Source organism: Atractosteus spatula, chromosome 16 (genome assembly GCF_055471065.1).
Source record: "Atractosteus spatula isolate fAtrSpa1 chromosome 16, fAtrSpa1.hap1, whole genome shotgun sequence".
NCBI classification, from domain to species: Eukaryota; Metazoa; Chordata; class Actinopteri; order Semionotiformes; family Lepisosteidae; genus Atractosteus; species Atractosteus spatula.
Window position 1 is genome coordinate 1,054,795 of NC_142721.1, and position 18,527 is coordinate 1,073,321.

Consider the following 18,527-nt stretch of genomic DNA (forward strand, 5'->3'; position numbering starts at 1 on the left):
CTAGCCTGTTTAAGCAGGTAACATATGATTGCAGCAAAATGCCTAAATGAGATCCTTAGATTAAGTTACTATTTACAGCTAATAATATTTCCATAGGACTTGACTTGTAGTTCAGGTAGGTAGCTGCTGTGTAGGCTGCAAAGAAACAAGTAATAGGTTTATTTCATGCTGAAAAGAGAAGAAAGGAAACACAACTTCTTTGGGTGTAAGCAGGCGCCTTTCTACGGGACTCCCCAGACACTGCTCCTATCGAGAAGAGCACCCTCTTCACTCAGAGTAGTGCTGCAGTCACCTGGCTGATTACGCATGGGTTTCCTCTGGGTGCTCCAGTTTCCTCCCACAGATCATATATGTACAGTACTAGTAGGTTAATTGGCTTCTGGAAAAATCAGCAATGGTTGGACTGTGTGTGTGATTGTGTCTGTGTATGTCCTGCGATGGCCTGGCGTCCCACCCAGGCTGTATCCTGCCTTGCGTCTGTTGCCTGCCAGGACGGACTCTGTCTGCCCCACTACCCTGATTTGGAAGAAGCATTTAGAAAATGGATGGATGTTCCAGACAGAAGAGCATCACCTACAGGTCCACTGCCCCAGTGCTGTTGAGGTCCAGTTTTCCTTTGCTTCTGAGATCTAATGAGATCAGGCTACAAGGTGCTAATCTTTGTGCCGCAGTTGTAGTGGTACAGTATGTTCACAATTCACGTGATAAACTTTTTAATCGTAACCCTTTAATATTTCATTTCCTCCAAAAGTCAAACTAGCTTTAAAAATACATTTTAATGACATAGTTACTGTGATTCCCAGAACCAGGACTGAAGCCAATAAAAATAAAAAGTGCGCACTAAAACATTTTTGGTGACGTCTTGTTACCGTTTAGTATGAAACACGTGTGAAGATTTGCAGCGCCCTCTAGGGGATACATTTTAACACTTGTACTGATCGTGAAGATGTTTTTTTTTTCCATTTTTTCCATTTTCTTTCACTCTGACTTCATGCACAATTTCTAATACAGAGACACACGAGCATCGTCTATTCCACAAAACGGATAACTGCCACACTTTTTACAAGTGCAAAGAGTAAACCCCCTGTATATTTAATCCTGCAAACCGTTTCAAATCAGGGCCTCTCTGAAAACAAGACTGTTTAAAAACCAGCTTGTTAGAAATGGGTGAGTTTCTCTTTCACCGATATAGATAGTTTAGGAAGGAAAAGACTACTCCCATCTCCTTTCAGATGGGTGAAACTGACCCAGCCTGTAATCTTTACACAAACACATATGGAACTACTTTGTTGCTTGGAGAAAATAGAAAGCTGGAAGAGTAAGCTATAATTGAGGCACATAAAAATATCAGTCCTAGTTGGAACAGTGGGGGGAGGGGGGTGGGCTACAGTAATAGCTAAGACTGCACAGCACTGTACAAGGAAAGAACACATGCAACTTGGGAAATGAAAATTGATGAGTGAAGCAGTTCTTCATAACACCTTAAGTAGTTAATGAAGAATGGATCTTCCACACAGCTCAGTTTAGTGACACTTTTGAAACAGTCTTTCAAGTAGCAGTTAATGTCTTATTTGTTCATTTTTTTTCCAATTCAGTTCTTTATGTTCGTGTATGTGATCTGCTCTGACTACTTCTTCAAAGGCCCAGATGAACCAGTAGATTTGGTCTAAATCTCTGATGGAAATGCCTTCACATCCAGAGGCCTCCCACCTCTGTCCAGCAGAACACTGATGCTAAATGCAGGGTTTGTAACAGACCGGTGGCGGGTCCAGGGTTCGGAGAAGAGCCCTTGGAAGTGTTTTGGTTAGAAACATGCCAGAATGAGAGGAAAGGACAGGGCGAAATGTGTGGGAGAGACACACGCTGGGCATGCAGTTCTTCATGGACGGACCTTGGCGCTTCTCTGTTTTGCATCCGCTACAGGCTGCTCTCCAAATTATTTCTGCTCACTCTGGGTATTTAAGGATATGACTGAAGACTCTTGAAACATGTCCATGACTCCCATGAGCCAGTATTGGATAAAGCAGTTAGGAAATGGATGGATGGTGTAGTATTGTGGTAGACAAAGCATGAAAAATGCCAGATAACTTTGCCCTGGACCTTTTTTTCAGACCTTTCCAAAGGAAGAGATTAAGAAAGGCTGTAGAAAGACCTGCATACTGTACTTTCAGATATGAAAGATATCCTCACAAGTTTGCAAAATTTAAAAGACAAAAAGGACCTGAAGTAACTGCCTTGCAAGTTGCATTATTCCCAATATCGGGACCTGGACTTCTGCTTAGGAAGAGCTCAAATTTGTGCATGTCCAGGATGTAAAGAGCTGAGCGTCGCTAGTCTAGCCCATTTGATTCAATGTACATAAAAAGTAAAAGGCTTTCAAGTATGTTATAATGCAATCTATTACTAAAATCCTGTGATCTTATTTAAAATATAGGAATTGACAATCGTTTCTACAGATTATTGTTATTCCAGTTTAGAAAAAAAAATTAATCATCTCAAAACCACAAAATCTCACACCTATACAGCCAGAGGCGGGAAGTGCTCACAGGCCCTTAGCCAGTCACAGAACTCCCAGGCACCCCTGCTGAAGAGAGTCTGTGCACTACTACCTGGGGAAACCCAGCTACTGTACATGACAGGAACACATGCTTAAACCAGCGTAGTATTGAATGACCATCTTCTCTGGTTGAGCTACTACTGAGACCAAATCTTACCATCCAACAATTGTTTGCAAATTGGATTTGTTATTGATATACTACCAATCAGATAGTGAGAGTATAAACTGATGATTGTTTACCTAATGTTTATTTAGCTGTAAATTCACAATGAATTTGCCAAACATCTTCTGTAAAGATTCATGCAATAAAACACAGGACTCTTCTCCATGTGCTCTACACAGCACGTGCCTTTCAAGATGTTCTAATGAAAGCACTGGGATAGCATGAGGGTGGGGAAGCAGTAAGCCCATAATTAATTGGGAAAGTATGCTGTTCAGTACCCAAAAATTGCCACATATTTCATAATGATAGCTTCGCCTTCTGCTCCACACTTTGTAGTGGCTGCAGTGAAGGATATGTTGTGCAGATGAGGGGAATATTTTTATAGCTGGTGTATACCAAATTACATGTTCTAGTTATAGGATGCTTAGCTTTAGGGTAGCAGCTTCACAAGTGGTAAAATCATTATTCATGAAAGAACACCTTCTAAAAGTAAGGATTCCCCTGGCCTCTATCCGAAGAAAATATCAGTCACAAAAAACTTTTGTATTTGTACTGTTTTCATACCAATGTTTTATGAACTAGTTTTCTAGCCTTTACAAAAAAAGAAATATTTAGATGTCTTTGTAACAGATTAAAGCCCTATAAGGATGCTGTATTTCTTAACAGGTTACACTTGAGTTAGAGGACTGTTGACTGATATTTGAAGTGTTTACTAATTCGTTCCATTGTCAGAAAGCTGCTTTTTGCTGTTAAGGGTTGTGACAACCTGGAGCCTGTAACTCAAGGTGGTTGAGACCCGAAAGCAAACCTGAGAATATCATAAAAGTCATAAAAACACGGACAAAGAGGTTTGTACAAAAAGGTGTTTGTTTACTCAAATGCTCTGTGCAGAAATCCACGTGCAAAATCAGTACACGGCTGTCTTCCAAGGAAAGGTCAAGCTAATGGTACAGGTATCTAAAACAAATTACAGTCACCGGGCTAGGTATAAACTCCCAGACCAGGTAAAACTAGCAGGACAGATTTAGACCACTACAAAACTGAAACAACCTCATATTGTATATACACCTGAGACCTGTTGATGGACAGGAAGCCTCTGATTAAACCAGGAGAGAGACGGGCTTTAATGAGGACTGAGAGGACTGATGCAGTTGTTCTTGACTGAGTCTCAATAACTGAATTTAAATTTAAGATGCTTTGGAAAGAAAATCTGTTGATCAATGCTGCTGACGATAAGCTATTACCAATGTTCATCAATTCAAAATTAATTTACCTGTCATACAAGTTACTAGGCCAGGTGCCACAAAAAGATATTGTAATTTACATAATTACATAATTTACAAAAACATTATCTAAAAAGAGTGGATGAGAGGGGTTATCTACAGTAAGATTTTACGTGCACGATTAATAATATGTTGCTCCATTAGACATCTTATTGAGTCCAGGAATGCCCCGGCAATTTTGCCTCCAGTCCTGATCATTTTGTTCAACTTGTTTTTGTTTTGCAAGAACAAGGCACTTTTCCAGCTCTGAATGCAAAAGATTAGAATGCCCTGAATAAAACTGTCAGAAATTTGATTTAAAACTCCCTAAAAAAAATCGTTTGTTGTGCCTTATTGCCCAAATATTGCCTTTATTGTCCATATTGCATTCCAGGTCAATTAGCAGTCAATAACAGTACCAAGTTATTTATATTCATTTACTGTTTCACTGTCAGTTCCATTTACAAATACAAGACTCATAAGAAGAGAACATTTCTTTCTAAAATCAATTATCATTTCCTTTCTTTTAATTGTGTTTAAAAACAGTGAATTTTCCTGTGTGTAACTGTTTTCAGCATCATTCAAAAGTCCAATCAAGGCAACATCATCTGCAAACTTAATAATTGTACAGTTGCCATAGTTGCTTACACAATCATTGGGGTACAATGTGCAAGGCAATGGGCACAGCACACAGCCCTGGGGTACCCCCGTGCAGGTGGTGATGGTGAGAGACTTCCTTGAGCTCACTGCACCACTGTGCTGTCCAATGTCTATATAAAATAAATAAAAACATTTCCCAATCCTGCAACAGCTCTCGTCAGCAGACGTCACTGCCTTTGGTGTGGAACAGATCCATGACTCCGAAGCCAAGCTGTAACAGCTCTTGTGGTATGCTTATAGAATCGTTATGGATCAGCCCCACTCATAAACAGCTCTCCAGACGGACTAATTGTACTCCAGTAAACAGAAAGTAAACAGCATTGAAACGCAATGGCACTTTCTGTTTTCAACATTTCATTTGCTCTGTGAGGATTATTGCATTTAGAACAAAAGAGCTTAGTCTGTGTAAACGAAGGAATAATCAGTGAACTAGTTATTTCTTAGGTTTTAGATCTCCAGGAAAAGTGACTGTATTTACAGTAGTAAATGCTTCTTGAATTAAAATGATGGCACATGGTTAGTATTACTTTAGAAAATAAATTATAGCGTTGTCCAAACTCACTTGCTTGAGTTTGAGACTGTCAAGGAGCCAGGCAACACACTGTATTGAAGGTATACAGGAGCCATGCAGTGTTGTGAGAATGTTTGTGGACCCACTAGGGAGATCTATATCGTTTTCTTTCTTAGACTTCAACACAATTAGATCTTCCTGAAAGTCTGCATAAAAGATGAAGACAAATCCTAACTGGAAGGTTGTGGGTCCAAATCCGGACACTTGAGTGAGATGCTTCACTCAGACTGTTTGACTCAATTGCATCACCACGCGAACATACTGTAAGTCTCTCTGGTGAAAAGTGTTGGTCAAGACTAACGATACAGCAGACCCCCTGTGGATGGAGTGAAGTTTGTTCTGATCAAAATAAAATACAGCAACATTCTTGGTCAGTTTTTTAAAACCTGTTATTTATTATAAAAACAAACTATTTCTCAGGCTTACAGTTGAAGAAAAACTTTTATTTGGAAGGACAGAAAGCTGGAAAGCAGTGTACCAACAGTCATTCACCCTTCTAGCCACACATAAAATATTTTTCAGTGTTGTACGAGCCTTGAATAAAATATTTAGAGAATTATCTTTAAAAAAAAAACAAAAAAAAAGGTATTTAAATTAATGTTAAGGGAAAAAAAAAGATCGAGTGAAAGTCCGGCCGCAACATTTTCAATTCTAGTCGCGCAGGATCAAAGACTGTACGAACAGCGAGGATCATGCAGATGAACAATGCAGAGTTGTCTCGCTATATTCGAATTCAACCAGCTTTATTGGCATGACCGATGAATTACAGTGTTGCCAAAGCAATAAATACGAACACACTGGAAGATGATTGCTGGTCGCCCAGTTGCAGTCAGAGAAAAGAGAGAAGGGAAGAGAGCCGCACCGAGGGCCAGGGGTCTCAGATTTAACCCCCATGTCCTCGTCTGCCTGCTCCTGGCTCGGGAGAGGGCGCTTGTCGTGACGGGCAAGGGGGAGCAGCTCGCTCTTCCCCTGGCAGTCGGCTACTGTCCGAACAGCCTCATGAAGTTTTCGTAGCCTTCCTCCCCAAAGAAGTCGTAGGAGCCGCGGACGTTCGCCAGGTGGACGATGCCCGTGACGAAGAGCACGATGATGAGGAGGGGGATGATGACGTTCCAGCCGGAGGCCAGGATGTTGTACCACTTGGCCTTGTTTGAGAAGTCCCGGGCAGCCTTGAGATCACCGAGGACTTTCTGGTCTCGGGCCTGGACGGGAAAGGTGAGCAGGTTAATAACAGCGTTAACGGGCGGGCTTTGCAAAAGATACCGTGAACACTTTTCTAGCCGACAGTTTCACCCATGCTGCGTACAGAGTAATTTATCTTTTCTGCATGTGAAGCAGATTCCGTAAATCTAGGCTCTGGTGTTGTTAAAGCAGCAAGGGCTGGCAGCGGGTTTCCTGCTATCGCTATTTTCAGATTTTCGCATGCAAACACTGAACTGCTCGCATTGTCAAAGTCTCGATTCCCACCCAGCCCTCTCGCCACAGCTTGTTGGTCTGGGTGGGAGAGTCCGAAACCTCAAGTGTAAGATGTCTATGGCTGCCCAGCCACAACAGCAAGTTAAACCAGTGCAACGTGTTTAAAAATAAAAACCAAAAATAGGTACCATGACATCACAGAAAATTTTGGCTGGACTTTGGGAACAACTGTGATTAAAAAAAAACAAAACATTTTTTTATTATACTAAATGATTGTATAAATAAATTATAAAAGCAGTGCTAAGCTGGCACTACAGAGGACTCCTTATGGTGGTATTTTCATAGAGCCAGGGGTGTTTGATGAATGCATGGTTCACCAGTGAAACTAAAGCAAAATTTATTAAAGCAAAATTGGTGTGTAGCACAAATATTGAAGAGTGGTATTGCCAAAACTATATTGCACTTAAACTGTACAGAATGGTTTGTGTTTGTGCAAGAAAAATTGTGTCAAGAAAATTTAGTTTCTCAGCAGGTACATTCACGTCTGAACTATTTGAGCTGAGTCCCGCTGTCTGGTGATACAGCTGTGATCAGAGCTATAATAAACTATAATCAAAGGGACAGTTTTCCTAGAACCAAATTAACCTTCAAGTATGTTTTTGGACTGTGAAAGGAAATCAGATCACCTGGAGGAAACCCATGAAAACATGAGGAGAACATACAAACTCGACACAGACAGCACCCCCAGATCAGGGCTTGGACTCAGGGCCCCAGCACTGTGAAGCAGCAATGCTGACCTCTCTGCCACCTGCCAACTTGTCCCTATCTTACTTCAGGCAAGTATGTAGAAATGATGTTGTGTAAACTCTCCCTTAGCCTTCTGTTTTTAAACTTGCTTGACAATGGCTAAGAAATCCCATAAGGACTCACAAGGTCTCTGTATGTATCCAATAACTTTTATGAGACTTTTGCTTTTGAGAGGGCTGTGTAATGGGCATACATCACCCCATAATGTGTACTATTCATTTCAAAATCCTTTTTAAAAATAGGGTAAAAGCTTTCTGGGAAACAACTAACAATGCCACAAAAATATTACATTCCTTTCAGAAGTTTCTGCAACCAACGTGCAGTTTCACCAGCTGCATACGTCCTGCGTCACAGACGGAGCCCCAGAATCCTGCCCCCAATCACAGCGCTGTTCTCAGGGCCCACAGCTCCAATGGGACTAAGGAACATGACTAAACACCATCTGGCTTTCACCCCACCATTGGTGCATTCGTGGCAACAGTCAAAGCATCAGATGACTAGAAGCCACCTGGTTCTGAAGGTAAATAGGACTTGTAAGTTTTGAGAAATTTGTGCTCATCTGCAACCTCTAATTTTCAGGCAGACTTTCAGTTTTTTGGAACATGCCAATTATGCTTTAAATACTACAAATGCTAGCCTCCCTTCATCTCTTTTGCAATTTGAGCCTTGTGTCGTTTCTGTGACCGACGTCTTCGCTAGCGTTTTGTCTGCTCTCTTCCTGATTTCCAGCATTCCTGTGGCACAGCTTGTACATTCCCACAGACTAAGCCAAGCACTAAATATAACAGGAGAGTACTGTCCTTCAAAAAAGGTGCCATTAAAAACATGAATAATATATTTGCTTTAATGCATTCTTTTGCTTTTGTGGTAAATAAATTGGTATTATTTGAGGTTTTTCTTGCAACCGATTAACTGCCTAATATCATGCAAGTGGAGGTATCTCAACGTGCCAATGTCAGACAACAAGGATTATTCAGAAAAACAAATATTTCAAGAGTAAAAACTATTAACAACAATGTTTGTGGCTCTGCATTAACAAGTAATGCCAAATACATTCACAGTTTAATTTTCTTTTCAGCATAACTGCTAACATTTTCCTCAAATATATATCCTTAAAAATACTGCCTAAAGATAAAGCCTAAAAGATAATTTATCATTGCTACTTAATTATCTTAAAATATCCAGAGTTTTGCTTCTAATATGCTAAATACCTTCATGTGCCTATGTCCATGTAAATAAAATATATACAACTTGTTGTACATTTTTAAATCTACAAAAATCCTTACCTATTCTAATTAATTAAATATTTTAATAGTAATAATACCGATTGGCACCTCTGTAATAATTCCTGTGCATTTTATTTCACAAGTGAAGATCTGTGTGAAGCAAAGGTATATAAAATACAAGAATTGTCTTTTTATGTTTGTGTTTTTTATGGAACAATAACACAATATGTGTTAATTGTTAAACATGGTCTTTTCTTGTGTCTGTTAAGTGAATCCGATCTCAGTCCATACATTAAAGATTTATGAGAGTGGAACTTTTATTTGATATAAGCTAATAATTTCTGAAAGTCTAAAAACATTCTTAAGTGAAATCTAGCAAAAACATTAAATGTCAAATATCAAATGGCATTAAATGTCAAAATATTATTCTTGTGTTTGGCCTGGCCTTCTGAAAACATGAGACATAAAATCTTATCAAGAATATTATCTCTGAATTTCGAGGGAATGTGATTAACCAAACTCTGTCGCCTTCGGCAAGCTTCTGCCTTTGCATGAACCTGATGCTGAACCTTGTACGGGTTTCAGAATGATTTCTGCCAGTGCCCCACAGTTTCCCAAGCTCCGTCACATTTCTGTGGTTGTGGGTCTAAAGGCACAAGTGTATCTTACCTTGACCGAGTACACCAGAGCCAAGAACCCCAGACAGCAGAAGTTGACGTAGAGGGTGTTGCAGATGGACCAGATCAGGTAGTCTTTGGGCGGTTTGGCAGGAGTGCCCACATTGACCACAGTGGAGCTGCAGGGAGCGTCCCCAGGTTTGCTGCTGCTCAGGGGAGTGTAGTCGGGAGGGCATGTGTAAGTGGCATTATCCATCCTCTCTGCTGCTGGCTGTCCCCTGTCCTCCACGCCGTCTCCAAATCAGATGTCAGGCTGCCTGGACTCGCACACCGGTTTTATAGATGCAAGGCCTGGGGTGGGCTGAGCCACTGCTTCGGTCACAGGCAGCTGAGGGCTCACTCCACATGGCCAGACCAGGAAGGCTACCATTACGTGGTTTGGGCTTTTATATTGGTGCTTTTAAAGTTGGAAGGGAGAAGGAGCTGGTTACTCACTGTAAACCCCTTTTTATATCTGGTATCTCCTTGTGTACATTCCAGCAGGGTGTGTGGGCTTTCATGTGGCCCTCATTAACCAGGGCTCCCACCAGCCCTCAATAACAAAGCAGAGTTGAAGACTATCACGGTGCACTCCCTGGTTTAACTTTCTAATTATTTTGGCACAATTAAATTATTTGGCATGCTTATATGTGGTAGATACACCTTCACAAACTTAAGAAATTTTTGGAGTCACTGTTCGACTAATGCAGGCAATTAACAAATCCCTAAAACTCTGCCACTGTATTAGCTTGCTAATAGTCATTCATTCAAGTTCAGCAAATATGTAGTTCAGTACACAAGCAATTTGAGGTGCAGCTTTAAGTACAAAACAGCTTTAGGCATTGATGTTGAGTAAAACACTGCCAGATATCTGCTTTTTTTAACAAGTCTAGAAGGTTTCTTGGCCATTAAAAAAATAAAAATACAAAAGACTTCTACAAAATTAACTTGCTTTAGAGAGTGCTACTGCCAACCCCAGCTAATGTTAACCTAACTATATATCTGCCTAAATGCTTCAAACAAAAATACAACCCTCCTCCCGTTTCTTCTCCTTTATATGCAGCAAACACACTAATTAAACCCATGTGAGAATGTGTATTATGAACAATAATTCAGTTAGGGAAACTATTGCATTCAAAGGAACTTTTTGTCTCCGAGACGGTACTTTGGCGGCCCCTAGTGGTAGACCCGTGCATATTATAGTCCTCGGCCGTAGGGACGATATTTCTTATTTATGCATAACAAAATAACAAAAATTGGACGAGATTATATTGAAAGAACTCTCCCCAACCAGGTGGAATGCTAGCTAAAGGATATAGCAGAGTACTCGATTATGGCAATTTCAGTTAGAAACTCATTTTGGGTTGATGAATGTATGCGCCTCTTAACACTCCTTAATTCCTCATGATGTGTCATTTGCAAATTAAATAAAGTATTAGCAATTAAGCTTTAAATGCTTATGTTCCATGAAAAGGATTTAGAACTAAAAACAAGGTTCTGATCGGTACCATGGACATCTGAAATACTTAACTGCCATTCAATATCCCTGTCTATTTTGGAAGACAAAATCCTACAGTAGACTTTCAAAAAAGTCCTATGGATTTTGTAACTTCTGTCTAGAACTTTACAAAAACAAATTCTGTGCCACTCTAATTAAATGTCTCGCAAACTGGGTGGTTGCATTAGTCAGAATCTCTGCAGTAGTCTGACATTTAAAACCTGAATGTGGATCAACAGGCAGAGTGGTCCACTGGTTAGCCGAGCTGAAGCCCTAGGTTCAATGCCTGGGGTGCTGTCTGTGTGGAGTTTGTATGTTCTCCCTGTTCGAGTGGGTTTCCTCTGGGGGCTCTGGGTTTCTCCCACAGTCCAAAGATACTTTGGTAGCTTAATAGGCTTCTGAGAAAACTAGTGTGTGCCCTAGTGTGAGTATGTGTTTCTGTCGATGTGTGTCCTGTGATGGACTGGTGTCCTGTCCAGGGTGTGTGAGTCTGTGTGTGTCCTGTGATGGACTGGTGTCCTGTCCAGTGTGTGTGTGTGTCTGTGTGTGTCCTGTGATGGACTGGTGTCCTGTCCAGGGTGTGTGAGTGTGTGTGTGTCCTGTGATGGACTGGTGTCCTGTCCAGGGTGTGTGAGTCTGTGTGTGTCCTGTGATGGACTGGTGTCCTGTCCAGTGTGTGTGTGTGTCTGTGTGTGTCCTGTGATGGACTGGTGTCCTGTCCAGGGTGTGTGAGTGTGTGTGTGTCCTGTGATGGACTGGTGTCCTGTCCAGGGTGTGTGAGTGTGTGTGTGTCCTGTGATGGACTGGTGTCCTGTCCAGGGTGTGTGAGTCTGTGTGTGTCCTGTGATGGACTGGTGTCCTGTCCAGTGTGTGTGTGTGTCTGTGTGTGTCCTGTGATGGACTGGTGTCCTGTCCAGGGTGTGTGAGTGTGTGTGTGTCCTGTGATGGACTGGTGTCCTGTCCAGGGTGTGTGAGTGTGTGTGTGTCCTGTGATGGACTGGTGTCCTGTCCAGGGTGTGTGAGTCTGTGTGTGTCCTGTGATGGACTGGTGTCCTGTCCAGGGTGTGTGAGTGTGTGTGTGTCCTGTGATGGACTGGTGTCCTGTCCAGGGTGTGTGAGTGTGTGTGTGTCCTGTGATGGACTGGTGTCCTGTCCAGGGTGTGTGAGTCTGTGTGTGTCCTGTGATGGACTGGTGTCCTGTCCAGGGTGTGTGAGTGTGTGTGTGTCCTGTGATGGACTGGTGTCCTGTCCAGGGTGTGTGAGTGTGTGTGTGTCCTGTGATGGACTGGTGTCCTGTCCAGGGTGTGTGAGTGTGTGTGTGTCCTGTGATGGACTGGTGTCCTGTCCAGGGTGTGTGAGTCTGTGTGTGTCCTGTGATGGACTGGTGTCCTGTCCAGGGTGTGTGAGTGTGTGTGTGTCCTGTGATGGACTGGTGTCCTGTCCAGGGTGTGTGAGTCTGTGTGTGTCCTGTGATGGACTGGTGTCCTGTCCAGTGTGTGTGTGTGTCTCTGTGTGTCCTGTGATGGATTGGTGTCCTGTCCAGGGTGTGTGAGTCTGTGTGTGTCCTGTGATGGACTGGTGTCCTGTCCAGTGTGTGTGTGTGTCTGTGTGTGTCCTGTGATGGACTGGTGTCCTGTCCAGGGTGTGTGAGTCTGTGTGTGTCCTGTGATGGACTGGTGTCCTGTCCAGGGTGTGTGAGTCTGTGTGTGTCCTGTGATGGACTGGTGTCCTGTCCAGGGTGTGTGAGTCTGTGTGTGTCCTGTGATGGACTGGTGTCCTGTCCAGTGTGTGTGTGTGTCTGTGTGTGTCCTGTGATGGACTGGTGTCCTGTCCAGGGTGTGTGAGTGTGTGTGTGTCCTGTGATGGACTGGTGTCCTGTCCAGTGTGTGTGTGTCTGTGTGTGTCCTGTGATGGACTGGTGTCCTGTCCAGGGTGTGTGAGTGTGTGTGTGTCCTGTGATGGACTGGTGTCCTGTCCAGGGTGTGTGAGTCTGTGTGTGTCCTGTGATGGACTGGTGTCCTGTCCAGTGTGTGTGTGTGTCTCTGTGTGTCCTGTGATGGATTGGTGTCCTGTCCAGGGTGTGTGAGTCTGTGTGTGTCCTGTGATGGACTGGTGTCCTGTCCAGTGTGTGTGTGTGTCTGTGTGTGTCCTGTGATGGACTGGTGTCCTGTCCAGGGTGTGTGAGTGTGTGTGTGTCCTGTGATGGACTGGTGTCCTGTCCAGGGTGTGTGAGTCTGTGTGTGTCCTGTGATGGACTGGTGTCCTGTCCAGGGTGTGTGAGTGTGTGTGTGTCCTGTGATGGACTGGTGTCCTGTCCAGTGTGTGTGTGTGTCTGTGTGTGTCCTGTGATGGACTGGTGTCCTGTCCAGGGTGTGTGAGTGTGTGTGTGTCCTGTGATGGACTGGTGTCCTGTCCAGTGTGTGTGTGTGTCTGTGTGTGTCCTGTGATGGACTGGTGTCCTGTCCAGGGTGTGTGAGTGTGTGTGTGTCCTGTGATGGACTGGTGTCCTGTCCAGGGTGTGTGAGTCTGTGTGTGTCCTGTGATGGACTGGTGTCCTGTCCAGGGTGTGTGAGTGTGTGTGTGTCCTGTGATGGACTGGTGTCCTGTCCAGGGTGTGTGAGTCTGTGTGTGTCCTGTGATGGACTGGTGTCCTGTCCAGTGTGTGTGTGTGTCTGTGTGTGTCCTGTGATGGACTGGTGTCCTGTCCAGGGTGTGTGAGTGTGTGTGTGTCCTGTGATGGACTGGTGTCCTGTCCAGTGTGTGTGTGTGTCTGTGTGTGTCCTGTGATGGACTGGTGTCCTGTCCAGGGTGTGTGAGTGTGTGTGTGTCCTGTGATGGACTGGTGTCCTGTCCAGGGTGTGTGAGTCTGTGTGTGTCCTGTGATGGACTGGTGTCCTGTCCAGGGTGTGTGAGTGTGTGTGTGTCCTGTGATGGACTGGTGTCCTGTCCAGGGTGTGTGAGTCTGTGTGTGTCCTGTGATGGACTGGTGTCCTGTCCAGGGTGTGTGAGTGTGTGTGTGTCCTGTGATGGACTGGTGTCCTGTCCAGTGTGTGTGTGTGTCTGTGTGTGTCCTGTGATGGACTGGTGTCCTGTCCAGGGTGTGTGAGTGTGTGTGTGTCCTGTGATGGACTGGTGTCCTGTCCAGTGTGTGTGTGTGTCTGTGTGTGTCCTGTGATGGACTGGTGTCCTGTCCAGGGTGTGTGAGTGTGTGTGTGTCCTGTGATGGACTGGTGTCCTGTCCAGGATGCTGGGTTATGTCCACGTACTAGACAAGTGGTTTGAAAATGGATGGACGGAAATAAAATACAATATAACTGGAATGGATGTGGATCTACTCCCCTCTAGTGGGAGCGACCGTAAATATCACAGCTTTGAGTCTGCAGCGGTAACTGCACTGCGAACAGTTGTTTTGTGGGAGAATAGTACTGTATATTAAAACAATGTGCCAAGGTTACAATAGAATGAATGTTAGTTTAAAGAATGTGTAAGATTTAAATATGAATAAACAAACAAATGTCCTTGCAGTAAAGTTTTGTGATGTTTACGTTTCTATAGAATGGATGTTAATTGTAAAAAATAGTGTATATGAGTTTGACTTCATTAACTTCATTAACTTAATCATTGACATCTTATTCGTCTGTACCTCTAATCAAATTGATTTCATCCTCAGAATATAAATGTTTTATGTTTTTTTATAACAGTTAGTGATAAACATGTCTGCATATAGTTAAGGACACTCTCTGAGCTCTTACAAAATTAAACCATAATCTTTGCACTGATTTTACAAATAAGTATTAAAGTCATGCAGATCCCTGGAGCAGACACCCCTTTTCAGACACCATCATTGGGATAGAGGAAGTTGAAAGAATGAAAATGCAGACAGCATGTTTACAGTATCTAAAAAATCAGCATCCCAGCTTGTTTTCACTATTGGTGAGAGTATAACAGCATAATGCAAGCATGAACAGACTAAAACGTACTTTCAAGGATTAAATGAAAACATTCCAAGCAATGGAACTTTCAAAGGCAAAGTTTCAAAGCCAACAGAATTGCTTGCAGGTCTAGCTGTGCTTTGTTGGTTAGTCTCTGTAAGATCTTTACGAAGAGCTGCTGTCCAAGTCTGCTGAATGCGTCACTGTGAACTGAAATTCCTGCACATTTACGCCCTGCGGCATGTGTTTTTGTACAGCAACCAATTCTTTACAGACAGGCTTAACATTTACACTGAATTACTAGAGCTACTGTATGACATCAATAATTAACCTTTAGTTTCCTAAATTTCTGCATAATATATACCATATGTGCAGTTCCTGTGTCACTTAATTGTGCATTGTGCTAATTAAACGAATTTTGTTAAAACAACGTTTTTTTAAAGTCAGAATAGCATCTTTCAGGCTACTGCCAAGTGATCCTTGAGTGTCAAAGAGTCCTTGATTTTCATCCTGCATCTGTTCTGCAGCTTAACAGAACTACTTATTCACTCTCTCGAGATTTTCTTCAGGTTGAAATCAGGGAAAATGTAAAGACACCCATAACCTGGAGCTGAATCGTGTCGATATAGATAACTCCTACATTTCAGCCCTTACTATTGATCCATTATTTTGCAGGTAACACATATCTGATGTGCTTTTAATGATCTAGTTCTGTTTTGTCATTATCTCATTCATCCAGTAACAACACTACTTAAGAAACAACTTCTGGAAGGATTAGAAACACGTTTTTTCTTAATTTTAATTTTTTCTTCAACTTAAGGTTTAAAAAAGCCTGCAAATGTCTTTTACATTTAATTTGCATTTGGTGCAATAAATATTGGCATTAAGGTGAAGGCTCGATTAGCTGCAATGTACTATATTAAAGAAAGTTCTTGGACCATTCTTGCAAACTGTTTCAACCAGGATAAAATGTGTTCCAGAAATGTAAAAATAAAGCAAGAGAGAAATGAGGTTTTCAATATCATCCCTAGTAAAGAAAGAAAAACACAAAGTGTTTTGCAAATGGACTCCATTCCTTTTAAAAACAAAATGTTAAGACTAGAGAGTAGCATTGAGGCAATATCATCATGCTTCATTCGCTCAGGAAAGCAAGGACATTCCTGCAAGCAAAACACAATTCAATTTAAATGTGTGTATAATGTAGAAATAAACAGATACTCTCTGGCGTTTATCTGTGAATAAACATTCTGTCAGTGTTAATTGTTACCATTGTTTCTGGCATGATTTATTGGAAGCTCTAGTCTTTGTCCCAGCCAAGCAGAAACAAACCAGAAATAAAGGGCCCTGTTTTATCCTCTGGAATAGCACCACAGCTAGCAAGTTATAAAAACGTTACCACTGGTGTGGCCAAGTCTGGAGTTCAGATATTCTCTTCTTCTTTCTAGTGCCATTTTCCAACCTGTCAAAAGATTCAATGTAGCTGCCACTGCGGTGAAAACAGTACTTGAGTTTCTTAAATACCAGGCTCCTCTTAAAATCCTTTTTAAGTGACTATTTCACAAAAGAAAGGACAATTACATGTTAATTGTCTAAAAGTTAACAGAAAACCTTCCCCTGCAACAGTTATCAATAAGCAATGTGAGGCTGATTTTTACAAACACAATAACAGTGTGAGACTGATAAAGGATGACTATAACTAATAAAGAACCTTTTTTTTCTTGGTCAGTCTTTTTGCCTGAGGATTTGGGGTGATAGCTCCAGGAAAAAGCATGGGATGAAATGGTCTACAGCATGGTAAGAAAAATAAGGAGCTGCTCATTAAAAATATTACATGGAATAAGCAGCAGACTGGCATGGTGTTAAGCACTATGGCCTCAAAACTCTTCTGTCCTGGCTCAATTATGTGCTGGAACATCTTCTGTATGGAGTTTGTGTGGTACCCAGATGTGATCATGTGCATTTTCCATTTACTTCAGCCTCTGAAGCAGTGCAGGCTGGGTATTATTGGCTTCAAAATGATCTTTTTCTCTGTTTCCCAGAGATGGATCCGTATTCTGTCCCCAGTGAGAAATCGTGTGTTCTCTCTCACACTGTTTTCCCTGGATAGGGTCACAGTAAACACAGTATCTTATCCTGGGATCACAGGACAAAACCTTCCGCTAATGAGTTTCCTGCATAATGGAATAAACAATTTTCTTTGGCTTCTTTCAGGGGAAGTTTAGGACATATATATCTTCTATCGCTCCTGATTTTCCCCTGACAGCAAACAGTGGGTATCTAGGAGGAAGCAGACCCAGATCACATACTTCATTCTGCAGGTCACGCTCTAGTGCAGGGGTGTTCAGTTCCGGTCCTGGAGGGCTGTTGAGTCTGAAGGCTTTCTAGATCTCTTCCAAACACCAGCTCCCATCGGGCTGGAGAATGTTGTCAAAAGATCCCATTAAGTCAATTATGAACTGGTTTTGGGCATTAAGAATAGAGGTAAACCTGCAGAAACACCAACCCTCTGGGACTGCCCACCCCAAACCTGAACTGTCTGACCTACATGACTCCTTATACAAGAGTAAACTGCTCCATCCTCTCAGTCACACTGTTATTCCAGGTTTACACAGATGGTTGGGGGTGTGTGGAACAAACTACCCAGTCAGGCTGTTGAAGGAGACACCCTGGCTTCTTTAAAAAAATGACTGCATGAGATCATATGTATCAAACTTTCTTACATTTCTGTCTGGTCTGGGCTGCTTTACAGTGGAGATAAGCTGGGAAAATTCCTGTGGATATTTCACTCAGCCAAGCGTGTAACCACACTCTTAATTTCATTAAACTTGGCACGTGATCTTTTATATATAACCCCAAAAGAACTCAAATTTATCCCACCCTGTCAAAGGGGACCCCCTCCCTCATTTCCACATGACTGTTATGCAATCATTTTTTCTCACAAGACAAACACGTAAAAAGAAAAACTTGGCAAGGAGAGGCTCTTTGAGTTAAATAATAAAGTTGTGCTTAAGGTGGTTCAGCAATTTGTTGATGAGCGCTTCTGGATACCCATCAAAATTCAGCCTGAGCCTGGAATAATGGCAAGGACCTAGCTAGATGTTAAACATCTCCATTTCTGTCTATCACAGTTCTCAGACCCTGACAAAAGATGGAAAAGGTTTGGTGCGCACTCTTACAGAGCTTCTCACCCAGGTAATGCAAACCTTGGAATTATGTTTGCATTACAAACTAAAAAATAACAATAATCAGTGGGCTGTGCCACTATTGAGAACATTCCTCACAAAAGGACCCAGAGAGCGATGTATTAACATTTGTTGATACCTGATTACCCAGAAAAACCACAGTTTGCCAAGGCATTGTGTCGCCTACAGGACACTCCTGTAATTTCAGCCTCCTTTTAATTGTTCCTTCAGCCTGGTCCTCCAATAAAACAAGTTTAAGAACTCTTGCAATGGAGCCTGTGTCCTTATTTCAAGATTAAGTAGGCAGCCTTGAGACACAGATAACCCAGCTATTACAAAACACCATCCTAAGAAAAACCTTAGGTATATGCCGCCAGATCCCCAGTCTTTGTCCTGGATTGCTGGAATGTCTGCAGGTTTGGGAGATCTCTGATGCATCAGCACCTTGAAGAGTGTGAACAAGTTATTCAGTTGGTTCAGTGAAACCAATAACAACCTGATTTTTGTCTCTAATGTCCTGGCAGGACTGAAAACCAGATACCCCAGCCCTCCAGGACCATGTTAATGAATTATGAGGGACTGGAGGCTTACAGTCTT

General features: G+C 42.4%; 1 protein-coding gene across 1 annotated transcript; it reads right to left on the reverse strand.

Annotated features, from left to right (window-relative positions):
• Nucleotides 1-6,193: 6,193 nt before the first annotated feature.
• LOC148819351 (interferon-induced transmembrane protein 5-like) lies at nucleotides 6,194-9,535 on the reverse strand. The gene is made up of 2 exons (XM_088935190.1): nucleotides 9,332-9,535; nucleotides 6,194-6,415 (listed from the first exon to the last, which is right to left on the reverse strand). Exons 1-2 carry the CDS (start codon nucleotides 9,533-9,535, stop codon nucleotides 6,194-6,196), a joined length of 426 nt encoding a protein of 141 aa, XP_088791316.1.
• Nucleotides 9,536-18,527: the final 8,992 nt, after the last annotated feature.

Coding starts and splice junctions, on each gene's coding strand:
- LOC148819351 (XM_088935190.1), bottom strand. CDS start 9,535: ATGGATAATGCCACTTACACATGCCCTCCCGACTACACTCCCCTGAGC. Junction 6,416..9,331: donor CTCTGGTGTACTCGGTCAAG/GTAAGATACACT, acceptor TTTCCCGTCCAG/GCCCGAGACCAGAAAGTCCT.